The following is a 17,176-nucleotide window of genomic DNA, read 5'->3' as shown; positions in this document are numbered from 1 at the left end:
CATATGGCAAAATGGTTCCTTTTCCCTCCTGAAGCATGAGATTTTTCTCCAATATTCACTGTGAGAACCTGGTGGAGGTCTAGGAGGTAAAATTCACAGAAGTGTGTAGTTCCCTCAATAAGTAGCTCCTCCTGGAGGTTTTAACTGTCAGAGTTGTCCACACTGAGCCTCCAGAATTTGTCACTTACACTCCAGGTTTTCCTATAACCAGTACTATTTCCCAAAGAGGCTTTTGCTCTGATAAGTTGTAATTCTCTGTATTCGCTTGTCTGTCTCTCCAATTTTAGGGGGAGCCATTTGCCCTGTCACGTCACTTCTCTTAAGGATCTAAAAGCAATTGGTGATTTTTCTATTTGCTCAAATTTTAACTCCTTGTTAGGAATGAGTGAAAACTTCTAATCTTCTTATATGCCAGACTGGAAACTGGAAGTCTTAACTTTTGAAGTTGCTAAAGAACCAATTCATTGTTCTCCAAGCTGGCTTATTAATTGCAAAAAGCAAGCATTTATCCTGATTCTTGTATATGAACGATACCTCAGGGTAGCCAAGTAGGTGATATAACAAAACTTTCTATTGAAAAATTATAGCTAACAATCATATTAGGAATGATAGAAGTAAAATACTGCCATTTTACAACCCCTAGTAAAATAACGGATCTAAGCAGTGAACATCAATTATTTCTAAACCTATTAGGTAAATGTCTGAAAAGAAACTTTTTTCATAGGTTGATCAGGCTAGCAAGACTGGAACCTATTAGACAAGTTTAACATCACAAATAGATAAACAAGATGACATTAGATATCTCTGATAGGGGAAAAAAAAAAACAGGAAGTCTATACCAGCACCTATCATGTATTCTTGCCCAAAATAAGTAGACAGAATGTTATCAAGCCAATCTAATTACTCTCCAGTTTACAGGAAAATTGAAGGATGAAGAAATATGTGAAATCACATCACAAGATGCTAACAATAAAATCAAAAATTAATGAACTTCAATTCTACAGAGCAAATTACCCAATTTCTTCCACAAATAAATAGCATTTTTAAAAGGTTGGGAGTGGTAGGTGCCTGGGTGGCTCAGTCAGCTTAAGTGTCCAACTCTTGATTGAAGTTCAGGTCATGATCTCAGGGTTTGTGTAATCAAGCCCCACACTGGTTTTCTGCACTGACAGCGCAGAACCTTCTTGGGATTCTCTCTCTGACCCTCCCCTGCTTTCACATGCATGTGCTCTCTCTTTCTCTCTCAAAATAAATAAACTTTAAAAAAAGGGGGGGGGCAGACACCTACAGATTAAAATTATTCAAATGCATGTTTGGGTCATGATTCAAATGAACCAACTGTAAAAAACATTTAAAAAACAATCATTTGAGCACAGTCAGAATATTTAATAACATTAAGAAATTACTGTTATTTTTAGGTAGGTTAATGATAATATAGTTAAGTTTTTTTTTAAATATTTATTTTAGCAATATATACTAAAATATTTATGGATACAATGATATCTGGAATTTTTTAAATGGTTCAGTGTATTAGAAAATGGAGGTGAGTATAGATTTTAAAAAACCTTGACTATGTGGGTGGATCAGTCAATGGGAGTTTGTTTTACTATTCTCTCTCCTTTTGCACATTTGAAACTTTCATAATAAAAAACATTTTAAAAAGTTACCCAGAAAAAAACAAACTCTGATTGTGAAAAAAAATTTAGAAATATCAAAACTCATTTATTTTGCCTGTGTTTTCTTTTCTATTATATGCATAGTAAAAATTAAAATCATAAAACTTAAAAGAGCTACTGCAGTAAGAAAAAAATAAAAATTCAAAGTGATAAGAGAGCACTGTATCATAGTCTAATTGGCAGAATTCTTTTCTTTCAGAAGAGTATATAAAGTAATAGTACAGCTTATAATCAATAATGTTTTATAATAAATAGGAATAAAATATTACTTATTAGAGACACCAAAACCTATTTCTAATAATAAAATGATGGCCAACCAACACATGAAAAAATGCTCAACATCACTCATCATCAGGGAAATACAAATCAAAACCACAATGAGATACCTCCTTCTACCTGTCAGACTGACTAACATTAACAACTCAGGCAACAACAGATGTTGGCGAGGATGCGGAGAAAGAGGATCTCTTTTGCATTGTTGGTGGGAATGCAAGTTGGTGCAGCCACTCTGGAAAATAGTATGGAGGTTCCTCAAAAAACTAAAAACAGAACTACCCTATAACCCAGCAATTGCACTACTAGGTATTTATCCAAGGGATACAGGTGTGCTGTTTCAAAGGGACACATGCACCCCCATGTTTATAGCAGCACTATCAACAATAGCCAAAGTATGGAAGGAGCCCAAATGTCCATCGATGGATGAATGGATAAAGAAGTATGGTAGATGTATACAATGGAGTATTACTGGGCAAGCAAAAAGAATGAAATCTTGCCATTTGCAACTACGTGCATGGAACTGGAGGGTATTATGCTAAGTAAAATGAGTCAGAGAAAGACAAAAAATCATATGACTTCACTCATACGAGGACTTTAAGAGACAAAACAGATGAACATAAGGAAAGGAAACAAAACTAACATAAAAACAGGGAGGGGGACAAAACAGAAGAGACTCATAAATATGGAGACCAAACTGAGGGTTACTGCAGGGGTTGTGGGAGGGGGGATGGGCTATATGGGTAAGGGGCATTAAGGAATCTACTCCTGAAATCATTGTTGCACTATATGTTAACTAATTTGGATGTAAATTTTAAAAAATCAAAAATAAAATAATAAACAAATAAATAAAATGATGACTAAACAATTTTTAAAAGTCAAACAAGATGAAATATTTCAGTGAGTCTCAAAGTCAAATTAAAAAAAGAATTCCAGAATAAAAAGACAAACCTTGATCATCTCTGCCTCTATCTGCTGATGAACACCTATAAAACTTTTCTTCATCTGTTGTTTATCTTTAATCATCATGGTGAGCCTGTGTAAGGGTCCAGAATTTAGGTCCTCTGCATGTGTCTTCATTATTCTACTAAGTTGCTCTGTCTGCTGAATCATAAGTAGCCAAGACTTTAAAGAAAGAAAGAAAGAAAGAAAGAAAGAAAATTAGCACTTGTATTAAAGGCTGCCATTTAGCTGTGCTTTAAGTGTTCTGGAACTTTAAATATTTAGGTTTACAGAAATTATTACACTAATACAAAAATGCCAGGTTTCTGGCAATTGTGCAAGGAGCTATGAATGGCTCAGATTTAACATCTTCAACTTCAAGTACAAATGCTTCAAAATTTAGTAATCAGAGACTGTAGTATTGGAGGAAAGGGATTAAGGCTCTTCAAGAGTTCACACTTGCAGTCTTCATTTTATCACTTCTTGTCTCTTTGTCAATATGTTGATATAATCCTTCTGCCTACACCATACTGATGCCTCAGTAAGGTCACCATTTCCTAATGGTCAAATGCAACAGATATTTACCCATCTTTATTCTTAACATTTCTCTCTGTGGCATCTGATCTTGCTGACCCACTCACTCCTTCCTGAAACTCTTCTTTTCTGGTTTGGATGGCTTCTTATATTCCAACATACCAATTTGTCTTCTCCTTTTCCTAAAAATCCCTTCTCAATCTTTGTACTTGCTATTCATTTGCTGCTTATGTATTAAATACTGGTAATCCGTGGATTTCTATCTATTCTCATTTCTTAGTAAATACCATTAGCTCTCAATGGTTTTTCCAGCACAACACATTCCATCAATAGCAGACACACATAATGGTGGGGTTTGGGACAAGTCAGCATATGGATACTGCTGGAAGAACAAGTCATTTGTTATTAAACATTCTAATTTCTAGATACTAAAAAAAAAAAAAGCAACTGAGGAATACTCTTCACTATAGATCTTCAAAATTCTATTCAGAAACAATTGTTGGAGATATACCATGGTTGGGTAAGATCCATGTTAAAGATTAAAAAAGTAGACAAGGTATGATTTCCGATATTTACTGATTAGAATAAATTGTTATGCTATTACTTATGATCTGTGAATGAACAGGATTACCCTCCATTGGTTAATGTTCTGATATAATCCTAAATCAAAATTTAATAAGCATCTAAATCAAAATAATAGCCTAAAAGAATCAAATTCTTAGTCATAGTCAAAACTCACCAGGGTCTAACTTAGTAATCTTGTTTTTGATAAACTGTAATACACATTTTTTTAAAAGTTAACCTTTGAGTACATTTTTTAGGGAGAAGGGCATTCTTAGTTATGAAATGTTATTATGAACATGGAGTAAAATCTGACCAATAAACTCGTTATATTTACTTTCAGATTCAAAACTCTAAGTACTAATAATATGCTCTTGATACCACAAAGGAATTTAAAACTGATATATCTCTTCCATTAAAATATAAAATTTAATAAAGATGAAAACAGTAAAAAACAAAACTATACAAACATGGATTAAAAACAAACTAAATATCCTAATAACTTCTGTAACTTGGCCTTTTTCATTTTGTATTTTCACTCTAAAAAATACAATGCTGGGAAAACACTATGTAGCATGTACAGAATGTTAAAACTACGAAAAAATAAGAGGAATCAGTGTTTCATTCTCTATCTTCAAAAATTAAATATTCTCTAAGTGCTTCATAGCAATAAATTTTTGTAATTTTACATAGGACTCTTTGCGGCCTAGGAGAGAAGCCTTCTTGGAAGCCAACATTAAAGGTGAGACAACAAAGTCAGATTGACCTCCTCCTCCCAGGAGGGCACATCTCATCCTGCCTAACAGTCCTGTTTACCGTAGTCACTGTGGGAAGTCCAAGCATCCCAAGATATATATCATCACGCCAATTACCAATCCTATGTTGCCCTCAATATTTCCTAATGTGACTCGGGAACTCTCTAGAGAATCCTGTACCCTCAAAAACTCCTTAAAAACTCCTTACACCTCATATCAGAACTTTCCACTTACCTTCTAGCTTTTACAAAAACCTGGCTTTATCCCATTCCCAACATCCTAATAGCTAATAAATAAAACCTCTCTTCCCAAAAAAGTCCCTGCTCCTTTGAAGTTCAGGTCACCCTTCCCAACAATCAATCAGCAAGCCTTTCTGATTCTCTCTCCAAAGTCTACCACAAATCCACCCACTCTCTCCATCTCCACTGTCTTTTGGAGTTATGACTATCTCTGGCTTAAATTATTACAAAACCTCCAAATTGGTGTCCTCTTTTTACTCATGCTCCTCCCCAATCCACTGCCTTCAAAGTAGCAAAAGAAATTCTAATTCTCTTGCAAAAAAAAAAAAAAAAAAAAACCCTACATTGCTTTTCCTTTGCACTTAAAAACAAAAATCCAACTTATTTCTAAAACCTAGTTGTCTCAGATTATCCATCCTCTGTCCTTCCAACTTCACGTTTTGCTATTCTCTACCCAACTAAATAAATAAACTATTGTTTTCCTTCAGTTTCCTGAACATTCACTCTTTCTCAAAGCTCACCCTCTCTTTCATTTGGCAAGATCCTTCTCTTCCTTTAGGAATCAACAAAACCTTATGTGGGTGTAATCCTTGCTTTTCTCTCTCTTAGCCCTTGAAACAACTATCTGTATGTATACTTGTTTGGTTTTTTTCTGTCTCCCCAACCAGAATGCAAGCTCCAGGGGGGTGGTACCATAACTCTTTCCTCACTAATTTAGGTATTTACTGTGATGCCTTAAATAGCCACGAAATATTCTTTGAAAGAAGAAAGGAAGGGAGGGATGGAGGCAGGGAGGCACAAATGTAAAAGAAAACCATGAATTAAATACATGCCATTAAAAGATACTTTCATTGTTTATAACCGGAAATAGAATGATAGCAATGCCAATTATGACAGGGAAGAAAAAAATTAACGGATCTTCAACTAATACAACAAAGGGAGAGGAGCAGCACATAATGCAATTATGAAGCAATGCCTAAAAGGAATGCGTGAGTGGGCAAGAAAATGTTTGGATAGTATATAATTTGAATTAGACAGGTGACTAGAATATTTGTTATAAAGAGAAGAGAGTAAAATGTTAACAGATGCTTGATAAACAAACAAAAGTAAAGGTGTACTTCAACATTTGCAATAGAACTTGTACAGCACTTTGCAGATATGGCTCTTTGGTTATGGCACAGGAATGGCCAGGGCACAGACAAATTATCTGTTGACCAGGATAATTTGTGGAACATAACTCTTTGTAACCTAATAAGCAAAATACTGTAGGCCACTGGCAGGCATTCAAATTTCTTTATTATACAGAATCCTACGTAATGGTAATAATTCTGCTGATAATATTCCTCATAACGGGATTTTACTAGTAGTTACTCACTGATGCTGAACACTAGATAAGTTAAGAAATATTAACAAATAAAAACATCTAAAGTTCAACTTCAAAAAAATAATCATAGCAAAGAATAATAATACAATGTCTAAACACAACCATTGTGGTTAAGTTTATAAAACAGAATATAAATATATCCTAACTATTGAGAAAAGAGCTACAAAATGTAAATGTAGCAATAATGTAACTATAAAAAACTAGACAAAAAAATGTAGTGGATAGTAACAAAAACCAGGAATGAGAATTTGATGAGAAAAGTGTAATTATGTCCATTTCCCCTCTTTTCAAATAGAAGAGTGTATAGACAGCTCTACATCTAAAATTTGTAAAGAAATATGGACTTAAGTTTAAAATTTTTAAATTTCAAAAGTTAAACAAGTGAATGTTTAGGAAAAAAAAACTATACAGACCATCTAAGTTATCAAAAGTACTTTTTGAAGAAAGTTAACATTGCCCATTAAAAAAAGAAAGAAAGCAAAAGAAACAAAAAATTATTGACAATTAAAAATGAGTTGCAAAATAAAAATTATATTAAACACATCTGTTAAACATTGTATGAAAATATTATCTGTTAAACATCTATGAAAATTCAGGTAAACATTATCAAATCAGAGGAGGGAACTTCACTCTAGGCAATAAATAAGAAACATCAGTAAAATAAAATAACATACAACAACAAAAAGACAAGTAAAACTACCCCAGAAAAATATAAACAATAGGATTCAGTAGTCATTATGTCCAAATAATTTCAAATTGAATTCTAGACCCAAAATATAAAACAAAGAAGGGCACATTATGATGCAGAAGAATATCAATTACAATGAACATATAACTGTTATGAATCTTTTCATTCCAGAAAACAGTACATCAAAACACACAAAGCAAAACAGTAGAAAATGAAATGAGAAATCAAAAGTAGCGGGGGAATTAAACGTACTCATCTCTACCTATGACAGATAAACTAAAAAAATAAATAATGCAGAGTATCTGAATAAGTAATTTAATAATGAATATGTTTGATCTATATTACATATAAAAATCTATATACCTCCCCAGGTATAGAAGATATGTATTTTTAAAGAATCTATGGAATATTCATTTTTTTAACTTTCTTTATTTTGAGACAGAGAGAGAGTGAGCAGGGGAAGAGCAGAGATTGACAGGATGAGAGAGAATCCTAAGCAGGCTCTATGCTGTCAGCGTGCAGCCTGATGCATGGCTCGATCCCACGAACCATGAGATCATGATCTGAGCTGAAATTGAGAGTCAGATGCTTAATTGACTAAGTCAGGTGCCCCAAATCTATGGAATATTCTTAAAAATTAGATGATATTATACTACAAAAAAATTTATAAATTTCTTCAAGAATAGAAAATAGTACATACTAACTATACTTTCTATCTAGCCTCTTACAAGGAAAAAAAGCAAAGAAAAAATCACTGACAGAATTTTTTAAGAAAAAAATAATTAAATCATTTCTAAAAAATGGACAGGCCAAATAGAAAAGTTTGTAAAACTAATATAAGACCTAGAAAATAACAGTAAATAAAATACTGACTACCAAAGTCTATGATACAGAGCTCAATTTGCCCAAAGATTCACAAACTTTATAGTTCCATTTCTAAGTAAGAATAAAAATAAATTTATTAAATGTTCAATTTTAGAAATTGGGAAAGGAAGAACACTATAAAATCTAAGGAAAATACAAAGAAGGAAATGAAAAGCAAACAACAAAAAGTATGTATTAATTCATCAAAAACAAAAACAAACAGAAAAAAATAATGTTAATAACACTAAAAGAGAGAGCTGACAATAATGAGGAAAAAAGAAAATAAAGTATCTAAAGTTAAGTCTAGGAAATAAGAAATAACCAGAGATTAAGAAAAAAATTATAAAATCTTTGAGAAAAACTGCTTTTCTCCTATTAATCTACCTTTTATTGGTTTATTTTTTAAATATCTTTTTGTTATCTTTAATTGACATATAATATTACATTAGTTTCAGGTATATAACATAGTAGTTCAACTTTACATACACTAAGAAATGCTCCCTACAAGTGTACTTTCCATCTGTCACCATACAAGGTTATTATTATTTTTTAATTCTTTATTTACTTTGAGAGAGTGAGTGAGCCCGTGTGAATGGGGGAAGGGCAGAGAGAGAGAGAGAGAGAATCCCAAGCAGGCTCCCTGTGGTCAATGCACAGAGCCCCACCTGGGGCTAGAACTCACGAAACCGTGAGATCATGACCTGAGCCAAAGGCAGACGCTCAACCAAATGAGCCACACAGGCGCCCCCATACAAGGTTATTATTTACAATAGTAGTGACAATATTCTCTGTGCTGAACTCTACATCCCCGTGACTTATTAAATTTATAACTGGGAGTTTGTAACTCTTAATTTCTTTCACCTATTTTGAAACGCCAATACTGCAAAACTCTTATACATATTTCTCTAAATCAAATCCTATCTACTGAAAAAAAGCAAGAAAAGAAAGAAAACAATCTACCTAATGTAGGTTCTATTTTTTCTAAATGAATCCTTACTTTTACAGACAGCAAATTCAAAGAGATCAATAACCATGAACTACATAGTTATCATAAACCAATTATCCATAAAATATCTCTAAGAAGGTACAAAGCTCAAAATGTTTGCTAACAGATAATTTTAAACCTTTATGAATTAGATACCTTTGGTACTACCTAAAATGTTTCTAAGCACTGAGAATAAAAAAAACTTCCTAAAATCACCATAACAGAGACATCAAAAAGTGGCAAAGATGTGAATGCAAGCTGGTGCAGCCACTCTGGAAAATAGTATGGAGGTTTCTCAAAACACTAAAAATGAACTACCCCACGACCCAGCAACTGCACTACTAGGCATTTATCCAAGGGATACAGGTATGCTGTTTCAAAGGGACACATGCACCCCCATGTTTATAGCAGCACTATCAACAATAGCCAAAGTATGGAAGGAGCCCAAATGTCCATCGATGGATGAATGGATAAAGAAGTATGGTAGATGTATACAATGGAGTATTACTGGGCAAGCAAAAAGAATGAAATCTTGCCATTTGCAACTATGTGGATGGAACCGGAGGGTATTATGCTAAGTGAAATGAGTCAGTCAGAGAAAGACAAAAATCATATGACTTCACTCACATGAGAACGTTAAGAGACAAAACAGATGAACATAAGGGAAGGGAAACAAAACTAGTATAAAAACAGGGAGGGGGACAAAACAGAAGAGACTCATAAATATGGAGAACAAACTGAGGGTTGCTGCAGGGGTTGTGGGAGGAGGGATCGGCTAAATGGGTCAGGGGCATTAAGGAATCTACCCCTGAAATCATTGCTTCACTATATGCTAACTAATTTGGATGTAAATTTTAAAAAATAAAAAATAAAGTTAAAAAAAATGAAATAAACATTAACAAATATATATATATATATATATATATATATATATATATATATATATGTTTTCAAATTAAGGTAACTTCATGTGAAATGATATAGAGAAAGTCCAAGGTATATAATTAGGTTAAAAAGTCAAACTGCAAAATAGTTTACAGAGTACAATGTTATCTCTAGAAGATAAATAAACATCTTGTACAGGCTTATGCATCAAAAAAAAAATAACAGAATAAAAATAAAGATGACTATATTTGACATGTGGAAAAGATAAAAAACAATACTCTTTTTGTCTTCAAACCTGAATTGCCTTGGAAAATTTAAATATCAGAAATAATTGAAAACAAAATGATTTATGTACTATGTCAAATTCCATCTACAAGCTGTTCAAAATAGATGCACACTGTGACCTAACAGTACAATAGCACTTCCAAATATAGAGCCTCCTAAAATATGAAACACCAGCCTCGACTGTATCACTCCAAATTTAGTACAGATGCTTCCATGAAATTAAATCGCAGCTCTCATGCATAACAGGAATCAATCATCACACTAGAAGCCAAAATTATATCTAAAGTAAAATAATACAGGAGCCCCTGGGTGGCTCAGTCAGTTAAGCCTTTGACTCTTGATTTCCACTCATGTCATGATCTCATGGTTGGTGAGTTCTAGCCCCACAAAGTGCTCTCTGCTAATAGCATGAAACCTGTTAGATTCTCTCTAATCCCTCTCTCTCTCTGCCCCTCCCAGCTCGTACCCTTCCCAACTGGTGATTCGTATGCTCTTTTTCTCTCTCTCAAAATAAATAAATAACCTTTAAAAAAAAAAAAAAGAAATGTTGGTATTTCCCCCAAAAAATAATACAGAAAGAAAGAAAGAAAGAAAGAAAGAAAGAAAGAAAGAAAGAAAGAAAAGAAAGAAAGAAAGAAAGAAAATACAGGACAAGGTGAGTTGTTTTTTTTTTTTTTGATCATTACTTGGTAGTATGAGAAAATATAAAACAATATCTACTCAAAGATAATAGAAAATATTAGCAGCTCTTCCATAAGGAAAGTAAATACTAGTTTAACTTACTTTGGGGAAATAAAGTCTAAATTAATTTTTTAATTAAATGATAGAATACTTCCATTTTATTCCATTGAGACACATACAGTAGCAAACAGGTATGAAATATGAAGTACAGATCCTTCCAGAACTGCTTATATTTCTATGTATTAGTAATTTAGAATTAACAAATTAATCATGCATATTAGCAGATACTCAGAAATGAGCCAAAAGAAACCAATAATCATTAACCATGATTCCTTTGTGCTAGGAAGAATGCTAGAAAGAAGAGAGAAAATAGCAACTAAAGTAAGGGACTTCTTCCAGCCTTGACATAGTAACTAGAATCAAACCCATCTTCCCACTGAAACTACAAAAGTGAGCATAATATATATGAAACTGTTTTTAGCTACAGGATAACAGGCAGCACAGGATTGGAACCCTAAAGAAAAATGAAAGACCTGAAATTGCCCCACTTTTCTGCCTGGAGGTACTTTCCTAAGGGAAGTGCAAGGAGAAAATCAGAGTGTAAGACCAGAACAAGTATAAACTTAAAAGTCATAGTAAAAAGTTTGACTTTATACTAATTACAATGTCCAATTATAGAAACTTGGCAGGGGAGTGACATGGCCATTATAGGGGGCAAATTAAAAGTCAAAGAGAAAACTCTCCGGGCCTCGCACTGCTTGCATGTGTTTTTGTTTTGTTTTCTTTTCTTTTCTTTTAACAATAATGCAAAGCCTCATTGGATCTGAATTATCTTGAATTCTAAATAAATAGTCTGATTTTATAAATACTAATTACACCTTACCAGAAGAAAAATAAAATGCTTTTAGGAAAATATTTTAAAATAAAATCAGCCAAGAGGGGATAACAGGGACCAAATTTACTCTTTCACCTGAAAAAAAAATGGACAAAATATAAGAAATAACAGTTTTCAAGATACTAGATTTCAGGCAGTGAAAGATATGAAGTGATCACTGAGAGAAAAAACAAACAAGATGAACCCTACAATTGCCCTGACTTACTGACTTAGAGGCCGCCCCACAGGGAGAAGAAACCAAAGGAGGTGTGAGCAGAATCCTAGAGTTGAGAAGGCAGAACAGAGAGTCTGGGAAGAGCAAGGCAGCTAGAGTTCAAGGCACACTGACTCCTGGAGAGGATGGAGGCACACAGAGAAGCCTGGACATCTGCAGTGAGCCTCACTCTGGTATTTGGCAGAAAACTGGTCAGTGCATGCCCATGAGGAAACTACATGAACTGGGGGGAAACTAGCTGAAAAGATTACAGGCACAGTACCTACTGTTCACATATGGTCAGGAATAGTGCATTCCTACCAGCCACTCCCAAAAAACTCATAATTCATGGGTACTGGGTAGAGCTCTGGCAGTGAGGAGTCACTAGCCCCAGAGTTAACACTGCCCTGACCCTGCCTAAGGAAATTAAAATCAAGATCCAAAAGGATCAAGCTCTTTCCAAGTAACTTAACTGTTCTCCCTCACAAAAATCAACAAAACAAAGCCATATAAACTATCAAAAATGAAACTGAGAGAAAAAAGAATCCAGAAATAAACAGAGTATCAGTGGGCTGCAGAACACCTTATAGACATCTAATTATACACGTAATAAGGAACTTCCAAGGAGACAGAGGAGGGATAGGAAAAGTATTTGAAGAAATAATAGCTGAAAACAGTGAAAACTCAATGAAAAACAAAAAAATTCACAGATTCAAAAAGCTCAGTGAATCCAAACAAGAAGCATGAAAGAAAACACACTGTCAGTACCACATCTGAGGCAAATAGCCTTGGAACATTTCAAACATTTCATAATGATAGTATAATAATCTTCATAAAATAAGCTAGTTATGTATACAAAACCCTGTCAATTTTATAATTCATTTGATGAGTTCCTGGAGATCTCTGATTTTTTCTTACAACATTTAAATTTTCTTCCCCTGTAGCGGGAATATACTAGTTCCTTCCCTGCATAGTTTATGTCACAGTATCTAGAACAGCAGATATATTCTCATCTGGTGGGAGATTTTAAAGAACCAAAAAATGAAATTATTTGGTGAGTCAGAGAAGGATGGATCATCTGTGATAAGTATGTCCTTCAACGGCAAGGGAATTTCGGCTTCTCTAAGTAAATGTAAAGCCTTTCTAACAATGGAAGGGTCAAAACTTTCCAGCCCTTGTTACCTCAAGTACTATAAATTCTAAGGTTATCAAACACTAACACAATAACCAAAACAAATCCCAAATAAAAATACTAGGTAAACAAAAAATAAATAAATATTTTTAAGATAAAATAAAATAAAAATAATCAATATAATTAAAGTCACTAGTTGGGTTCCAAAGACTGGTACCATAGAATACACTGAGCTACATTAGCTCACTCATTGCCCAATCTCAGAAGATAGCCATTTCCAGAGACCACATGACTACCAAAATATTGCTATTGCTACTGCTACTAATAAGAGTAAGTCTAGATATCTAAACACAGATCAGGCCAGGAAGAAAACTACATCACCTTTTCTTGCTCACCACTTTTTCTCCCAGCTTCCTAGCCTCAGTACCCTTCATCTGCTTTTGTTCTTGGACTTAAAAGCCACAATTCTCATTCTTCCAGAATAAGATCCAGAAAGTTAACAGGCCAGAGTCACCTTTGCCCTTCAGAAGCAAATCACATAACCTCAGCAGTGGCTCCCACCAAAAAGTTAGGTGCTGAGCTAAAGACCTCTGCAGTCTTCTCCAGCCCTTGCACCATACGATTTTTCTCTCCTTAGCTACTTCCCTCTATACTATCATCCTCATAAACTCCTTGAGTTTTATAGCTCATGTCCACAGAAGATTACTTTGTTGATCCAGCTCTAGTGGTTTTTTGTTAACACAGGGCTGACCTATTTGGACGTTTTAAAGAAAACAATAAATTACAGTACTGCTTCTGGAAATGCTTACTTACTCCCTCTAGCTTCAGGGTGATATTCCGGTTTTCCAAACCGTTGCATCCCATTCCTGTTCCCCATCCATGTCCTAAGGCAGTTGTTCTGTTATCCCCTATTTCCTGTATCCCTGAAATCTCCTTGATTGGCTCTTCCAGCTTGACATCTCTTTAAAAGCAGGCTTCTTTTTCCTCCCCGAATCCAGCCAACACTTCGAGCTACTGCTCAATCTAATCTCTTTAAAAAAAAAACCCTCATATAAACTTCTGAGGGAAAAACTTAAAATTGTGTATTTGCTCCCAGAAGTTATGAACCAGACTCTATACTTAGGACCCTCTCTCTCTCTGAAACTCTGTAAAATAAATGTTGTTTTCTTCTCTCACAACCTGTGTAACTCAGAACCAAGAGGAGGGGTTATGGTTTCCCTTTCTTCTCCCCAACCTCACCCCTATTAAAGCTAACCTGGCTTGTCTAGACCACCCTCCGCTCCTCCTTTTGAATGCTATCGACTTCTTCTAGACTATAGGCTTTATCTTATATACTCCTTATATCAACACTCTGAGGCAAATATCTTCATCTTATAAATGGTGTCAGAGAGATTAAATCATCTGTCAAGGTCATACAGCTAATAAATCTGCCTCTGAATGTGCTAAATCAAAAACAACCTAACATGCTGGAGGACCCAGAAGTATGGTAACATAAAGACACTTGCATCTAAAGATTATGTTCATATTTATTACATCTCCAAAATACATGCATCCAAAGAATAACTATCTAAGCTAAACTAATGAGAGTACTTTACAAACTGGTTACAAATTACACAGTAATCATTGATTAATCTTTATTTAGTGCTTTATCATTACAGGCCAACAACCACAGGGAAAATCCATCTCCCCTTCAGGCCACCTACTTTGCAGCATGAGTAACATCTAAAGTGAAGAAGTCCTTTTAGGCCAAGATTAGTGAGTCATTCTTGATATGAAAGTAAAAATAAAAGGGGCCTTGCACTATATTTGGCTTTCTAGCTAAAATAATGACCTACACTTAAAATCTCCTTAAGCAGAACAATTAGGAAATAAATCATCATCTTCTGTCTAACCAACACCAGCACCACACTGGATAACTAGAAATAGCACTACTTTAATATAAACATACATATAATACACATTTCCCTATCCCAAGAAAACAAAACTACTAGTTTGAGACTTTTATTTTTAGGACATTTTTCAGAATCCTGATGTGTAAACTGAATGGTATTATTATATTATAAAATACTGTTTTTACCTGAAATGTATTTTTCAAAGGATTTTTTATATTCCTAAATTTGATTTTTTATATTGTCATTTTGTGACCAAAAATATTTCCTAGAAATAAATGAGTCTCTTATTTCACAATGAAAAAGAGGAATAATGATTCCATTTACAGAAATTTTATTCTCTCCTATATCCCTCTTAAAAAAGGGATCATATGCTACATTGCATATACTACACAGTATCACACATTTCCAAAATAATTAGCATAAACCCTAAAATGCCTATTTGACTCTTAGGTATACTATTAGCTATATTAGGATGAATATACAATATTAAAAAAAAGTAAGCACTTCACTCAATTTTTAAGTTTTGAATTTTCCCTACATATAGGGAAAAATTATACCTTTTAGAAAAACAAATCATGCTTTCCACCTTTGAACTAGCAGTTGTGTGGTGAGGTAAATCAGTATTACATAAACCAAAAGTAATTTAAACTTCTGAGTTCATTATACCAAAAAGTATTTATCCTGGGACACTGAGTCAAAGAACAAACTACTACTGTAGCTATAATTACAGTAAAGCATTGAAAATAATCAACAAAATGACTCAAGCTTGAAAAATACCTAAATAATAGTTGTTATAAATAGGTTTCCCCTACAGACCATATCTCCCAACTTGCTTTCTTTCCAAGTTGAATATTTTTAAGACACAACAATAAAATTCCATGAAGAATGCAAAGTTTCTGTGCCACAAAATAATTCAAAATAAATAGTTTTCTGAAACAACAATTTTTATTCAGAGTTTGTCTATTACATAAGAATGTTTTGGGAATTTCTGAGTTCTTATGAGATAAAGAAATCTAGGAGACAAGTCATTAAATTTCCCTAAAACTGAGAATTGCAAAGATTGAACTGCAAGTGCAAAGCACTTCCCATACACAAGAGCCTGTCTTTACATTTTCTTCAAAGCTTTCTGGTTTGCCCAGGCCAGTGGGTCACAATTCTGCCTGCAATAAGAATTACCTGGCAGCGTTTTAAAAATACCAAATCTTGAATCCCATGACCACAGATTCTAATTTCATAGGTTTTGGATGGGGCCCAAGGATCAGTATTTCAAAGCTCCCAAGTAATTCTAATATACTAGTTCTGCTCTAACAAAACATTTGTGTCCCCAGTCATCAATGGGTTATGCAAAATCACACATTAAAAACCACAGGGCTTATTAAAAAAAAAATGGTGTTTGATGCACAAGAGTCAAAAAATTTATCAGGGACACATTTTTAAAAAGACAGGAACCTAATAAAAACTTTGCATGGTTTTACATATATTAAATGGTAACAAAATATATAAGTACTACAGTATATATGGCACTTTATCTTGAAAAGACCTGAGGTTGACTTATCAAAAGTAGGTGGCAGAAGAGCTGAAGACTGTTAAGTTTTTGTGAAGTGGTAGAAAGAGTGATCTGAATTTGGAGAGTTGCAATATCACGTGTGGATGGGTGTGGCTTGTAACACAAGACATGAACAGAGGTAGCTAATAAATGACAAATGTGTGTGCCTATGAGAGTTTTATATATTCCTAAGCAGCTCTATTCATTTGGATAGTTTTCATCATTCACCTAGTGTTTCTTCCAGATGTGTGCATAAATACAAAATCACATTGTGCTCAAAGTATTCCCTAATATATCAATTGCATTGGAACAAATTCATGTTTTTAAATCAAGCTTTACAGCGGAATTGACTCCACATTCAGACTTAAGAATTAGTCTTAAAATATATACAGTTGAAAATCTAGTTATATAGGTTCTAGTTACAGTATGTTTATTACGTGACTACTAAATAACAAGGCTGGTTCATCAAAACACATTTTTCATTACTTTTGATTCCCATGTAGCATATGTAATATAGCCCATACTTCATTCTACTTTGTGTTTAACATATAAACCAGTATGTCCCTTCAAATAGGTTGTGTTGAGAATTATGTGTACCACTATACTATTTCAGCAGAGTTGCCTGTATTCTGATAGGTGTAATTGTATATTTACTTATTTTTGTTCAGATTTATTGGGATATTAGTAACATATAATACATGCAAGTTTAAGGTGTACAACACAAAGATTTGATACATGTATATATTGCAAAGTGATTACCATAGTA

The 17,176-nt window shown here is 33.8% G+C and overlaps 1 protein-coding gene across 4 annotated transcripts in view; it reads right to left on the bottom strand.

Moving 5' to 3' along the window:
- Positions 1-17,176, bottom strand: part of FER (FER tyrosine kinase) — a 447,367-nt gene that overhangs the window by 374,612 nt on the left and 55,579 nt on the right. For all 4 annotated transcript variants that reach the window (XM_045500490.1, XM_045500514.1, XM_045500498.1 and 1 more), the window contains one exon: positions 2,901-3,074. In XM_045500490.1, coding sequence (XP_045356446.1) covers positions 2,901-3,074 — 174 coding nt within the window. The remainder of the gene's footprint in view (positions 1-2,900; positions 3,075-17,176) is intronic.

The sequence above is a fragment of the Leopardus geoffroyi genome, chromosome A1 (genome assembly GCF_018350155.1).
Source record: "Leopardus geoffroyi isolate Oge1 chromosome A1, O.geoffroyi_Oge1_pat1.0, whole genome shotgun sequence".
Taxonomy (NCBI): domain Eukaryota; kingdom Metazoa; phylum Chordata; class Mammalia; order Carnivora; family Felidae; genus Leopardus; species Leopardus geoffroyi.
This window is presented reverse-complemented; position numbering and strand designations above follow the sequence as displayed.